This window comes from Perna viridis, chromosome 8 (genome assembly GCF_037379345.1).
Source record: "Perna viridis isolate PV_CMFRI_1.1 ecotype Kerala chromosome 8, ASM3737934v1, whole genome shotgun sequence".
Taxonomy (NCBI): Eukaryota; Metazoa; Mollusca; class Bivalvia; order Mytilida; family Mytilidae; genus Perna; species Perna viridis.
Window position 1 is genome coordinate 47,325,706 of NC_142452.1, and position 16,286 is coordinate 47,341,991.

The 16,286-nt window shown below is 31.8% G+C and overlaps 1 protein-coding gene across 1 annotated transcript; it reads right to left on the bottom strand.

Moving 5' to 3' along the window:
* Positions 1-5,939: 5,939 nt before the first annotated feature.
* LOC148610773 (uncharacterized) lies at positions 5,940-15,119 on the bottom strand. The gene is made up of 7 exons (XM_088596118.1): positions 14,792-15,119; positions 10,683-10,821; positions 10,207-10,309; positions 8,926-9,032; positions 8,575-8,649; positions 7,405-7,581; positions 5,940-6,702 (listed from the first exon to the last, which is right to left on the bottom strand). The coding sequence occupies exons 1-7, from the start codon at positions 14,960-14,962 to the stop codon at positions 6,521-6,523; spliced, it is 954 nt and encodes a 317-aa protein (XP_088452244.1). The 5' UTR covers positions 14,963-15,119; the 3' UTR covers positions 5,940-6,520.
* Positions 15,120-16,286: the final 1,167 nt, after the last annotated feature.

The following is a 16,286-nucleotide window of genomic DNA, read 5'->3' on the forward strand; positions in this document are numbered from 1 at the left end:
AACTATTTCTAAATGATAAATGAAGTAAGAGTAAGAAAATGCATAAACTAGAAGACTTTGCTTGTTATACAGCGTTTCGAGTACCCGGAAGTAAACAATACAATACAGATCGGTCTTGGTTTTCAATACGTTCTACATCGGATATTCCGGTAAAATAAAATGAAACAAGACCGAGACTTACATACCCTATATTGTTTATGCAAAATTCGGAACGTAAAAATGAAATACAGGGGAAGATGATTAGTCTTTACTGATAATGCACTCTTTCCTATTAGGTAAAAATATGTATAATTCATGGAAAAGTACAAAAAGAGTTACGTTGACAAAATTCCATCAGTAACCAATAAAAAATGCAACTATTATAATGCTGTACATGTTTTTACCAGCAGCATAAAAACGATTAAAAAGTACGATTAAAACCCAAAATCAGTAAAAAACCTAAGTCTCGCTTTTCGTGACTTTCGTGGCAGGCGAGACAAAAGTCATGTAAAGTTATTCAATGCCAATATCGTTGTTTAAGCAGTAAATACCAATATCGACATGTAAAATGTGATTTTTTCGTGAGGACCTAAGCACTCACAAGGTAAACCATCATGTGTGTACCACAAAAGTAATTAAAATGTAATAAATCTATATTTTGAATCTAACCTTAATATGTAAGATGAAATGGGATTAAGAAATTGTCTCTTCTCAATGCAAATTGGTTTCTTCAAATTAATACCTCCTGTTCTACACTAATGGGTTTATTATAAAATTCGGTGTTTTGGAATTTGGACTAAAGCCGACAAAAGAAAAAAAAATCACAACTCAAAAATAAATCGCTAATATTACAAGTATAAAATGTAGAATTATATAAAAATAAATGGCATTTCTAGGCAAACAAACATTGTAGTGAACGAATAATCAAGGGAACCAAGTTTCTAGCAGGATATTTATTCAGAAATGGGTCCAGTATATGAATCAAGGCTATGACAGGGATGTTAAAATACCGCATCAGAGGGGAGTTTAAGGTATTATGCAGGGGCTAATATCTCATTGACAGAGGGTTAATTTATCACAGCAAGGAGGTTAAGATATCCCAGCGGGGGGGGGGGGGGGTTGATTACAGCAGGGAGGTTAAAATATGGCAGCAGAAGGCTAAAATATCATACCAGGGGTTAATTTATCGAGCAGGAAGGTTAAAATATTGCAAAATACTACAAGAGGAGAGTGAATTTATAGCAGCAGTTGGTTGAAATATCGCAGCGCAGGGGGAAGTCTTCAAAATCCCTAATCATCAAATATTCTCTGCCACTGATTTTGGCTTACTTTCAACATCCGCAATAGCACGGATACGATATGCTGTAAAATTGAGGAGACATATGATTGAATTAAATTGAATTTCAGGTCTATAATTAAACGGGTGACTTCCTCTACAATCTTGGTTCCCTTGATATGATTACTCTTTCGTCACCGTGATGACCCGAAGGTTTTCAATCAAAACACCTGTTTACCAGGCACCTGATTAAACAACTGGCAATGTATATATATAGATAATGAATATAACGTATATAGTCAATGGTAACGAGCCCCTGAGTTGGAATCGGAATACATAAATTCAATGCTAACCGAGCACTTCATCATTTAATGTGAACTACCCATTCTTATGCAACCAAAAAAAAAAATACATACATACATACATACATACATAGACATGTGTATGATATGTTTTAAAAGAGGCACATTCAGTGATCTTTGTGTTGCTTATGATATTGACCAGGGAACAAGGTTAGGAGCCAGATTAGGAAACAGATTAAACAACTGGTAATGAATATTGACATTTATCAGGGCTGTGCTAATATATATGACCTATGTAGTCTTGTAGCGGTAACGAGTCCCTGTGCCTGAATCTCATATAATCAAGAAACACAAGTAGAACACACGTGTATGATATAAGATATGAACACATTATGTCTCGAAGCCTTACATGTTTTTGCGTAAAAAAGGTAACACAAAATGTCAAAATATTACCGTTAACCTTGATTTTAACCACAGTAAAACATAATTATTGAGAGAAGTTGACTATAGAGCGATAGACAGAGAGATTAAAGGACAGAATAATTAGATTTTCCCGGCTGCAACTTCGTAGGAAGTTTTGCAGATGTAAGTTAGTTGATACAAGAAATAGAAAAGTGTATCCCTGCCTTAAAAGCAGGTGAACGATTATGATAGGTGATTCCTACATTATTTAATACCAAATATTTTTTTTTAAATCCTTTAGTTGCCCACATAGAAACAGTATTCGAAAATAAAAGTGTCAATGACAGTTTCCCAGTGGAGACATTTATATTTAAAATTTAGAAACATTCTAATACAGAAACAAATGGAAACATTTCCAGCTAGAATTTTTATACTGTAACCAGTAAAAAATAGTATACGATATAGAGCAGTCCTATGGAAATGAACCAAGGAGGGGTTGCTTTTACAGCCCTTGAATGGTTATAAACTTTCAACTCACACCATATACCATCCCCATTCTCCATTGTCTTCATCCCCATTCCGCATTGAGAATTCCCCATTCCACTTGACAAAATCTCCATTCCCCTATACAATTTTCACTGCAAATTTCGTATTTGATATATACATTGTCAAATAACATTATGTATTCTTAAATTCTTTTAAATTGACACTGTTATTTCTAATTCAATTTGATAATTTTTTTTTCATATCAATACATACTGAAAAAATAATTTCCCAATTCTACCGATACAAAATTCCCGGTGTCATCTTGGTTTGCATACATTTAATTACTACCCTACTAATTAAATGGTTAAATAAACAAAAACGACAATAGATTTAAATACATTTCAGATCTATAGTTTGTTTTAAATATGTATTATAAAATACATAAAATTATTTTTTTAACCTGTAAAAAGTACAACAAATACTAGGTCAAAACATACATTCTTTGCATTTTATTTGTTTGAGTTTGTCATTGATGTGCATTTCAAATGTTGATATAGTTTACCTTTGTCTTCATTTCTTCTGTTATAGCCATAAGAAACATAAGAAAATAAATAAAACTAATCTTTGATAAATCTATTTAATAAATAACAAAATCATCATCACAAAGAAAAGCTTCAGATAGCTTGGATTTACTAACAAATATAATAAATATTCAACATATAGCACGAATAAATTACAGCATTTTAGACACATTACATCAATTTCATAAAGCATAAATCTATTTAATCAGTTTCACACAATACAAATAAATACAAAATCAGTTTCAGTAATCAAAGATGACAAAGCTTGAAATATATCACTATGTTTGTATCATTCAATAGTTCACTCATCAAGATGCATTAGGTGGAAAACAGCATCTGTGTAGTCTGTAACAGTAATTAAGCCCTGTCGGTATCTGTCTTTGAGTTGTTGTAGTCTTGAGTCGATGCGTCGATGGACTCGTCTTTATGGTGGGGGAGATCCTACTGCTGAGTATTGGATCACTGTAACTTCTGTCAAGGCCTAAGTAGTCTGTAGTAAGTCAATTATTTCATAGATGTTTGGATGTGCATGTCAGACTTTCTTCTTTATCTTATTGTGCCTGCCCCTCAAACGGTTTGTATTGTGAGGTCCTTCTGTCTGGTAGTGGTGCCATAGAAATCTTTTGTTCTGATAAGCTTGATGCTGAACACTGAAGACATGTTTAGCATACATCCAACTGTAAATGTAGTTATCTTGGAAGCTTGACATCACGGCAAATAATAAATTTCAACACGTATTGATTAGGGGTAAAACTAACCTTGCATTTTTTTTTCATTTTTTTCAAGTTCATATTTACATGCAAATAATCATTTTTTGTAACAACATGTAGTAAAATATTCAAATATTTTATTAAGTTTCTAAATAATAACAAATACATTTTGTCTTGTATGTGCTTAATTTATAACAGTATTTTTTTCAATTCTACTGGTAAAATCCAGGTGAAATTATTAAAACAACAATTTCCTATATGTTTATTTAAACCTGTAATTAAATGTATGCAAAGCAGGTTTTAACCAAAATTAACATTTCCCCATATACTATCCCTATTCCCCCATTCCCTATTCCCAACCCCCCTACACCATAAAATGGGAAGATTTCCCCAAACAAGTATTGTATGACCTACGAAATGTATTTGAAAAGTATCATTGACTATATGATATGATGAATAACTCCTTGCCTGTTTTTTATTCACATTTTTAAGGCAGAACATGGAAATCATGTATAACCCGTGTAGCCAGGTAAATGTTACTCTTACATTTAGTAAATATTGTATCACCAGCTGATAACCAAAACTACAATGCATTCCAAGAATGAGTATGATCAAATCAGTAATATAAATATTTTACAAATTTATTTAATATTCAACTATTTAGATATTATACAAGTATTTTCATTTCAATTTGTGTCAACTAAGTATTTAATTAAAATAAATTCTGTCCTTTGACACCAATATCATAAATCAAATAACTATCTGACAGTTTCAACTTGCAACAGACCAAATGCAATTTTGTTTTGGAACTGTACAATAATGCAATATTATCGAAGTCAATTTCGTAATGCTTCGGTTCTTTTCCGAAATTATGATACAACCGTGCAAAAACAAGGCTACATTGCACGGTCATTTTCTCCGGCTTTTCTTTAGATATTTATAAGCATACATTTATAACTAATGTAATCGCACTATGTTAGGCATTAAATAGTCGACACAATGTTGTAAGGTTCTGTATAGTTTATTATGATGCATTCAGAAATAAACCCTGTAACAAAATTTCACAATTAGTAACAAGAAAATATATGTATAAGTTTCTGATTTTCTAAACATGAAATAAATCATTCTAATAGATTTACAAAACGTTTGTCATTCAAAAATTATTACTTGAACGGTAATTGCGTCACAGATTCATAAAAGTAATAAATTGAATACTTTAGTATTATCTGATCGAAAGTTATTTTTCTGTGTATTTAGAAACAGTATAACACTTGCCAAAAGATCAAAATGAAAATATTTACTCTGATTCGTTAATTAATTTCAATATTAAATAAAAAAAAACGCATATTAAAGAAAACTGAAATAGCAAGGCAAATAGCAAAAGCATCTAACTAAGCAAAATTAAGCTAAGCAAATCAAAAGCAAATCAAAACAAAATACTAAGTAAATGTAAAATAAGCAAATACAAACTGAACGATTTACCATACCTCATATGAGGTACAAAGGTTATGCCTCGTTACATCATTAGCTAGGTTACTAAATCTGTCATAATACCTGTACAACAAATATTAAATTATAGTTAATTCTGCCTTAGACAAATTTAATAAAAAAAAAATGTAACTCAAACGTATTTTATCAAATTCAAAAGTTTACTCAGGCATAAATCAATAACTCTAACCTTAAATATTATGCCTGTTAGAAAATTACATTTATTGTTAAAAGTTTACATAATTCACACACCATTCGCCCGATACACATTCTGACTACGATAACATGTTAAAATGGAAAGTTACCCGTGCGTGAAACGATGTAAATTAATAATACAACCGAGTAGAATAATGACCGAAAATGTAAAGATTAAGTAATAAACTGACCTGAATTAACTGTAGAATTCCTCCAACATGAATAAGAGAATATCAAACTACAAATTAAAGTAACAGAAGAAATCAGATACGTGTGTTAGGTTTGAACATAAATCCGCAACTACCTGGACTTCAAAAGGGATAAACCGGCAAAAGAGATATGACCAATGAAATAGTAAAGAGTGTGCGGCTAAATCAAGCGTAAAAACTGACCATATAGAAATAGTAAGAGTAACAATAATCAAGACGAAAACTGTCAACTGTCAAAGTCCGTCTATGTAAAAGACAAATTCATAATCAATTACAATCCGTAATTAATCTATGTTAAATAAAGACAAAAGTTTCATATGAATATATTAATGATTTTATTTCAAACTAAAGTCAATATAATAAAATTAATTCAAATTACAAATAAGTATTCAAATATAAATTTTAACACAAATTCTGAATATTTACACACTATCACACTAATACATATGTATTAAAATCATTTATTTATGAAGATAAAAAGTAGAAAATTGTCTATGAAATAGGATTGGAATTTGGGGTATTTTTCAGTATCACAAAAAATAAAATAAAATGCTCGGTGACCAACCATTTTCTTTTTGTATATTAAAAATGCTGAATAAGTGTTCTTAATACCGAATATAATAGAAATGTGTGGACAAGTTTCTATTTTAGGAATTCTGAGTTGTAAAGAGTCATAAATTTTAGTATAATGAATATGTACGATATGAATATTGTATAATGATGTTTCATCAGAAATAGCCCCAAAATACATTAGTAAATGCACGAACATATCCTTGTATTACTTCCATTTATATATAACATTATCGCACAAATACGAAACATACACTGACATTTAAGATTGATCTAGTATTAATTATAAACTGTATTAAACTAACTGTATAAAAGTCATGATTTAGTTATAACGTTTTAGTAGCAGCATCGCACAATGCTGGTTTGTCCATTTCCGAACAATTTGCAGCTTAGCTTTGTTGACAAGTATATCTATCTGCTCATCTGTGTATTTAAATGTGTCCCCATTCTCTGCTATGTATAGTCGATCCCCACTGTCAAACGTTAATTTAATACCAAGATCCTCTGCAAAAATAACATATTAAGAAAAAGAAACTATCTTTTTGTCAGATTTAATTTGGACTTGACTTGCTTATGGGTCGTATTAATTTCAAAATTAAGTTCTGTGTTCAAATATGCTGCAAATAAAATGAAGTATTATTTTAGTAAATTATATTGCTAATGTTAAAATAATGTGAGAAGTTTGAAGAATTGGTTGATTGGAACTTGTATTACAACATTGCATCTGATTTGTAATCTTAGATTTGTAAAACATTTTAAAATAAAAATGTTTTTGCTGTATAACATAATCTTGATTATCAAAAAGGCTGTATCAACTACGTACACGATCCAGTGTATACTTCTTTGGTCGGAATTACTCTATATGACGTTAGAACATAAATCCTTTTGGAATAGCTTAACCGTGACGTTTTAAAAATAGAAGCTAATACAAATTCGAATAAAACAAAGCATGGTCAACTTTGCTTTTATTTGTGAAACGATTTAGTCATGTAATCAATATTGTTTTTAAAACTAATCGCATACATGTTAGTATAGAAACGAGGTTAGGAGAATCGCATCGCCCCTGTATCACTATTAAAGGTCACGATATTACTGTACACAGATGTCACTTGATACATTTAGCTCCGCATACATATCGTGTGTAAGTGCGTCCTTTTAGGCGGCTACATCTACATTCATTTGATCACTTTTGTCACATCAACTTACCGACACTAACTGTGTGACTAATGAGTGAGCGTAACCACATATGAAGGGCTCCTGGTATTGTGTGGTCTTCATTTTTAATGTATTCCCCCTCTATTACAAAGTTTTCTAGTTTGAAGTTAGCACCTTGCTCCTCATTCAAACGTTCCACACCACGTAGACTCTGTTTGTCAAAATACCCTGAAAGTAAATGATTTCTTTAGAACTGAATTTAATTAAACAAAGTTGACAAAAAACCCTTTATAATTAATGTTGCATCTTCATGTTTGTTTTGTTATTTCCTTTTTCGTGTTTAGCGTAAGTCTTTGAAAGAATCAGATAAAATTGTAAAAATCAGAAACAACACCGATCTTACAGTATTTTTTCAGTCAAGAATTATTTATCTTTTCTTTTTTAAATTACCACTATTTGATCACTGCATCACTGTATTTGTTTTTCTCTATAATTGTTAGAAAAAGTAAGGGTTAGACCCTTGAAATGTTCATTAACAGTGAATTCAATGAAATTGTAACTCAATGTAAGAAAAAGATGTGGAAAATAGTGTGTTTTTCCTTTATTCTGATGATTAAGTCAGATTACACTATCAAAATGGTTGGTTTTGGCATACCATGTTTCACCACTGCCTAATTCTTACAGAGACTAAAACTTCATTGTTTCGTGATAAATAGTTCAATCAAGGGTGGCAAAGCTAATCAACACTAACAATCATCCGCATGCCAAACCCATATATTATTTAGTTTAAACAATTTAGTGTTCCTTAAATATCAGTACAACTGAGGTGTGATTTCGGAATATTTCCGTATATTTCCAGGAATATATACACAACAAAAGAGCAAGAGCAAATGTCAGCGCACATTGAATTTTAATTTCAGTTGAATTGAAAAGGCTGATTTACATGTATTACTATAATCTCAAGTAGAGTATGATATAGAACTTGCCAGCTCGTAAACTATGATAAAGTTCAAATCAGTTAAATCAGATAATTATCCAGATCCACATTGTGTGTTCTAAATATTGGACAAAGAAAAATGCCCTAACCAAAACAGAACATTGAACATTATGGATGTTGCTTATATAACTGATAAAATTAGACAGCTTGATTTTAGGTAATAAATCGAAGAGTATGGGACAACATCAGTCTATCGAATATATCAAATTACAAAATTATGCTACCTGAAGGGTCCATGTAAGCCATTTCAATCGTGTCTTTATCCTGTGTTATATCTAATGTCAGGATAATTCTATCATCTGAAAAAAAAAATATTTTGTCGTCTAATAAACATACGAACAACAAAGAAAACAATGCAAAGTCTACTCAGCAATCATTACTTATTACTTAGATTATACATCTTCCTACTTTATGCAAATTAATGAAAACTTCTTTTTTTATTAACAGCGTATTATAATTTCAACTTATTAAGTTGAGTTGACAAATAAGTATCATTATGAAAATGACATACAATCGAAGAAAAGTTAGCAAGTTAGGGATGGTGTTATAAATAGTGCTATTCATAATGGATTTACCTTTGGACATCAAATCAGAAATGAAAGTTAGCAGTTTTATCTGATCGTTATAAATCATATTCTGCACCGTACCAAAACTCATCATCAGTTTCTTTCCAGATATTGAACTAAAACAAATCAACTTTATGCAACTTATGCTGTAAGATATGTTTTAATGTAATGAAATAAATATGAAGACCCTGGAAAAAATTTCAAACACGTTTATTGCTATTGCTTACATTTTGAATTTGGAAAGAAGACATAGAAATTTGAATATTTATATACAGTTTGCGCTATCAACTGAAGGGTAATGACAAAATTGCCGAACTGATAAGATGTAGGCAGTAGTGAAAAGAAATAGTTTAAGGAGGTAGACCTAGGGTAGGGGACATAACTCTTGAAATCAGTGATATGTTTGTATCATACTCAATTTTAACAAAGCCCATCAAGTTTTCCTATGAAACAGAATGAAATTAGTCCAAGTTACTTTGAAGCTTGCATGCGATTTATGTAAAATGCTGAATACAAACGTTCCATTGATTTGCATGAGTTGTGTCCCTTACCCTGGGTCTACATCCTTAAAATGAAAGTCCGTATAATAAATGGCAATATCAGAGGGAAAATCGGAAAGATGGAAAACCACCGCAATGAAACTGACTAGGTACGGGTATTTCAAATTGTAAGGTGGTTTAAACAAGGTTTCATAGCGCGCTTAACTTATATATGTACTTATTCAAAAAATAGAATTTAAGTACTTCTTTGTCTAAAGTTTAGTTGAAATGCACTATTGAAAAATGGCGGGGAAATTTTCCCGATTTCTGTCCCAAATTAATCAGTCAAAATATATCTACGTCACAGATGCTTCAGGATAAATTTAAATAGCTTTTCGACTGTTTTCTGGATGCACTGAATATATTTTAGGCAAAAATGACCAAATTGAAAATAATGATGTGCCATCCATTGCCATCTTACACAGAATGGTACTTAGCTATTCATAGTAATGTACACAAGAATACTATACAAACAGATAGGAAATAAGAAATAATAATATCCATAACAATAATGATAAAACATACTTTCACTTCTTCAATGCAAGGCCCACCATCGTCCAGAAAATTAAATTGGCATTATATTAAACTGCGTTAATTATACGATGCGACAAGCTTATTCTGTTAATTAATTATTGAACTATACTTCTTTCTTGATATTTTTTTTTAATTTACAAAAAAAAATATGGAGTTTTAATTTCATAAGACCCAACAATTACCACCCTTTAATACACCTATGCAATAAGACACTTACAATAATTCAGGTAAGGAAGTGAAAAATTCTCCAGCGATAGGAACAACTTCCAATGTGTCTCCATATTTATCCTTCATTGTTTTCTGTACAGTACTGAGCGAACCTAGAAAGACAGTGATACATGCGGAAGTTCTAAAAATGTCAGAATCAATAACATTGTTCCTATTCAGAATATGTTTTCTTTCCCGTTTTTACTATATCGAGCCTTACCCTTATAGTTCAAAAAGATATTTAGATTTTTCTTCTTTTTTTGCGCGATTGTCTTGTAGCAATACGTAAGTGGGTTTATTCCTTTTTGAATAAGTATACATGCAACAACTGGTTACTGTTTTCACTGCGTATTATATACGCTATTTATAAAATATATTGATATTTTTTCGATGGATAAAATAAGAGCTGTCACAAACCATTTTTTCCATAATGTTGCATGTTTTTTCTAAAACCGGTCAGTATTTTTTTGTTGTTGAAAAACTTACCCTTGCAGATATCTATTGGGACAAACTTTAGTGATAGCTCCTCTTTGAAATATTCTTGGAAAAAATAATGACATTTCTCTGCATTTCCACACCCAAGGTCTGCTATGAGGTAAGGTTTACTTATATATGATAAAACATCCTAAGTAAGACAAATAAAACAAAGCATCACTACTGATCATATTGACGAAAACGAAATAAAAAATAAACGAAGGATCTAGGGAGTCCATGTATGTTCAGGCTGATCTGACCCACGGAAAAGTTTGCACAATGACAACTTAGTAAATTTTGCTATGATTGAAATTAATACTTAGACTCACTGTCCTTCACCCACTAAGGTTCCCATGGTAACAAGATTGAGTAAAGATCTAAAGGTCCTTACATGAGTCTATTGATTATTTGATACTTCTACCACAAATATGAAAAATTTCGTCATTCCACGAGTGCAAGAAATCACAGATCAGATCTTCAATAAATGACAAATGGAAGAACGTATTTCTTCTGTTTTACAGCTGAAAGTTGTTGAATTACAATACCGATCAATGAGTTATTTGCATACAACATGTGTCGAATTACCATGCGGTGAATCAACACGATTAACAGCCGTTAGAACTCAAATTAGTAATCATATTAAAAATATTCGATAAAATAGTAATTGATTCTTCAATTCTAATATAAGTGTATATATTTGAATATATAAACACGTATTGTCAGACCAAGATGTAGATCTGCGTAATACATATTAATAGGTCATTGAAACATTTTTCGTAGCATGTAAACAATACACTGACCCATATATTGTCATTTGTGTTGCAGATTTTGGATACACAACATCAAAAAGTGTAGGCTATATTTAATCAATTAATAATTTAAATGACATAACAACAAAGTGATCGGAAAGTTAATGGATAACATATCTGTTTAACAGGTTTTCGTGTACTAGGAGCAGTACATTTGGTTTGCAACATGTTGGATTTTTTACTGGATATTTCCATTGATGGATTATAATGACTATACCATGTAAAGTACATAATTATTTTTATGTTTTGTTCTGGGCAGTGTCTGATTTGCATTAATTCTTTATTTATAGATGTGCGTGGACAAAATGTAGAAAGTCGAATACAAAAAAAGTTATATCAGCCTTTGCAGTAAAGTGGCGATTGCTTCTGTTTTAGTTGGAGTTCAAATCTCCACAGAGGCTTGTTGCAATAAAATAATATACGATTTAAATGATATTGCTGAAATCTTGACACTTTGTTTCACATCAAAATTTGCCGCCACATTGTTTCAAAATATTTATTAATTTATTTATTAACCTCTTGAACTTAACTGGGCTTCTTTTATTTTTCATTTTGCGATTGGCATTTTTTACCCAAGACAGACACGGACGCGTGCATTTATGAAACTACATTTGTATTTTTATTTTACAAGATTTGGAATGAAACAAAATAAGGACTTAAAATAAATAAAGCTACATATATGTGCTTTAAGTATAATAGAGCTAAAATGAATAGAAATTAAATCAAGAGGCTCCTCAAAGCACGAACCGCTCACCTGGTTATTTTTTTGTCTTTCAAGGGCTAACTCTAACAAGGAGTCGTCAACAATTTTGACTCAATAAAGACTTTGGTAGGACTCATAAGGATCATTTCAAAAATGGAAAGTTTCTTTCTATTCATTAACGTTTTCAAGATATTGGATAAAACTACTGAAAACAGCATTTTATTTTTCGCCTTTCAAGGGCAATATCCCTACCAATGAGTGGCCCGAAAATTTTGAATTGAAGCAAGCTTTCGTAGACAGTACAATAATGATCATATCGGCAACTGAAAAAAATGGCTAAACTTAATGATATAATCAATGAAATAAAAAATCCCCACATTTATTCGATGCAGAATATCCTAAGTAACATTTATGCTAAATTCGGTTATGTAATGTCAGAGGAGAAGGTTTTTGAAATAAAGAAAAAAACAATTAAGAAGTACAAAAAAAATATTTTAAAAATGTCTAAAGAGGGCAATTACTCAAAACCGGCTCAACAGATCAAAACAAACATTTGACCACAGATAGATCTTATAATGCTGAACAATTTCGCCCAGTCATATTTTGGCTAAACCTAACGGTTTTATACGACAAAAATTCTGTCTGATCTCTATGTTCTATTTTTTATAATAGGAGCCATGTTTTTGGACAGATCAAATATCCCCACATATGTTTTATGCAGAAATATACAATGCATAACACATTTGGTTCCGTTTGGTTAAGTAATTTTATAGGAAAAGTGTTTTGACAACAGATAGATCTTATAATGCTGAAAGAGTAATCAAGGGAACCAAGGTTATAGCGGTAATCAAAAGAATGTAATCCAGGGACAAAGACCAGACATGGAAAACAGACATACACAACAAAGAACATAAAGTAACTAAAATCATACATAAAAAGTAACGAAAGTAAATGAGCAACTCAGACTCCACTAAAAACTAGATGCATGGACTAGGTGCACCGGTAGGGTAAGCGTCCTCTGCTTTTCTAGAAACACCCGCCGAGGTGCTCATAAAAAGTCAGGTCCGGGGTAGACAAACGAGGAAAGGAAAACTATGACCCGTTGAATAAATCAGTTTTCATGGTGTTGATGGATACACCATAACGATCCACGAGTTCATGATGACGACCATAAAACTTCTGTAGTGATGACTTCAATCTTGTAGTCAATTTCGCCCAGTCAATTTTGGCTAAACCTAACAGTTTTATACGAAAAAATTCTGTCTGATCCCTATGTTCTATTTTTAATAATAGCGGCCATGTTTTGGACAGATCAAATATCCCCACATATGTTTTATGCAGAAATATACACTGCATAACAAATTTGATTCCGATTGGTTAAGTAATTTTATAGGAAAAGTGTTTTGACAACAGATAGATCTTATAATGCTGAAAGAGTAATCAAGGGAACCAAGGTTATAGCGGTAATCAAAAGAATGTAATCCAGGGACAAAGACCAGACATGGAAAACAGACATACACAACAAAGAACATAAAGTAACTAAAATCATACATACAAAGTAACAAAAGTAAATGAGCAACTCAGACTCCACTAAAAACTAGATGCATGGCCAAGTGCACCGGTAGGGTAAGCGTCCTCTGCTTTTCTAGAAACACCCACCGAGTTGCTCATAAAAAGTCAAGTCCGGGGTAGACAAACGAGGAAAGGAAAACTATGACCCGTTGAATAAATCAGTTTTCATGGTGTTGATGGATACACCATAACGATCCACGAGTTCATGATGACGACCATAAAACTTTTGTAGTGATGACTTCAATCGTGTAGTCAATTTCGCCCAGTCATATTTTGGCTTAACCTAACGGTTTTATACGAAAAAATTCTGTCTGATCCCTATGTTCTATTTTTAATAATAGCGGCCATGTTTTGGACAGATCAAATATCCCCACATATGTTTTATGCAGAAATATACACTGCATAACAAATTTGATTCCGATTTGTCAAGTAATTTTATAGGAAAAGTATTTTGAAAGAAATAAAAATTAAACAGAGGGAGAAAAAAAAACGTTGAAAAAGGACAATAACTCCAACATGGCTCAACAGATTAAAACGAAAATTGACCACAGATATATTTCATCATGTTGAACACTTTTACCCTATGTCAGAATTTGGCTAAACCTAACGGGTTTATATATATATAGATATGGCAACACCGCCTGCACAAAGTCCTGCCATAGATGTCACAGCGGTACGAGTTCGAGTCCCGCGGAGAGAACGACTAACAACTTGCATCGCAAATTTGACAGTTCTGACATCGTTGGGAATTTTTCAATTTTTCAGACCCTTCTATGTTTAACAGCGGCCTTGTTTTTTCAACAGATCAAAAATCCCAAAATTAGCTTTATCCCAAGGGACATTCATACCAAATTCGGTACAAATTGACCGAGTAGAAAAGTTATGAAAAATTATTAACAACGACAGACTCCAAGTGACGACAATAATACACATTGCCTTCGGCTAGGTGAGTTAATAGAAACATATTAACAAATAAACAAATGAATGTATTAAATTTTTACTGCTATAAGTTAGACAATCTCTAAATGTAAACTTACTCCAACATTTTCCTGTATTATTTGTTTTTCTGCTTTCGGAAGGTAATAATACTTGTTACATTCTGCACTATCAACAAAAGCCTGGTTTCCTTTTTCATCATATTGGTACCAGTATGGGATATATTTTCGGGACGATGTTAGTCCTCTTATCAACTCTGCTTGTTCATCCATTGATCAGGTTGTTTTGTTAGCACATATATACTTTTTCAGATACACGTATGATCCATAAATGGCCTCCAATTCGCCTCACATCTGTCAATGCTGGTAGGTAAATGAACAGGAATTAAACCCTAACGCAGGTAAAATTCTATTCTCGTAATTTTCCCAAGTAAAACACTATTTATAAAGCTTTGTAGAAGTATCATATTTCATAAATTAACCATTTTACCTTTGTTACAACCACATACGAAAAATTTCAATAGATACTACATGGGATATTTAATGTTTTAAAAGGAAATTTACCACACAAAAAATCGAAATGAAATATTGATATTTTTTCTACAATGTTGGCAACTATTACAGACATTAAGTTAGGCTCTTATGGAAAATACACATGTAACCAAAAATAAATAACCTTTAATGCAATATGTGTTTTTTGTAAAATGCACAAGGCCATGCATAAATTCGAAATCTTTGAAATTTATGCGAATAGCCATCTTGCAAAACTCTATTGTGTTGATACATGTTATACGCAAATTTTAATGTTTTTTACCGACAGCTTTCGATAAGGTCGTGAAGTCACTGAGTCGGTTTGGTACTGATACAAGTACTGCATTTTAAAGGAGAAGACCATATCATTATGCAAGTCATAAATATCGAAACTAATCTGTTAAATATGTCCGAAGAAATCGCAAATTTGGGACTTTTCCCCTATAATTTCAACCCAAAATAAATAGGAGAGATTGAGGCACAACATGTCAGCAAATGTCAGACATCATTGACGAACAACGGGATTTGCAGCCAGATGACTAGTATTTGCAAGGTAAATCTTATGTCTACTTCCGAAGAATGTTCGTGCTGGTGGTAAAAAAAACTTTTAGAACATTTATTTTGTTTCATTCGTGCAATCGTAAGCTTGACAAGTCATCATGCTTTGATGATTAGATAAACAGGATCGTCGAAATATTCTTTGTTTACACATTATTTGCAGTACTTGTATCAGTACCAAACCGACTTAGTGACGTCACGAGCCAATCGGAAGCTATCGGTAAAAATCAAATAGTCTGACTATGATCTTCCTTCAGAAAGGAGAGTTCTGCAAGATGGCTATCCACTTATATTTCAAGGATTTCGAACTTTGCATAGCCTTGAGCATTTCATAAAAGCGCATTTTGCATGACAGGTTATTTATTTTTGTTGACGTGGGTATGATTTATCATGAGAGATTACTTAATGCAAAGGTGGTCTTTCCCTTTAATATATAAATAAAGAATATTCCGTAAACATTCTTTCGATCCTTTTTTTCCTAATCACCAAAATATGCTGTCTTATGAAG

Coding starts and splice junctions, on each gene's coding strand:
- LOC148610773 (XM_088596118.1), bottom strand. CDS start 14,962: ATGGATGAACAAGCAGAGTTGATAAGAGGACTAACATCGTCCCGAAAA. Junction 9,033..10,206: donor ACTTCCTTACCTGAATTATT/GTAAGTGTCTTA, acceptor GATTTGTTTTAG/TTCAATATCTGGAAAGAAAC. Junction 8,650..8,925: donor TTCTGATTTGATGTCCAAAG/GTAAATCCATTA, acceptor TTTTTTTTTCAG/ATGATAGAATTATCCTGACA.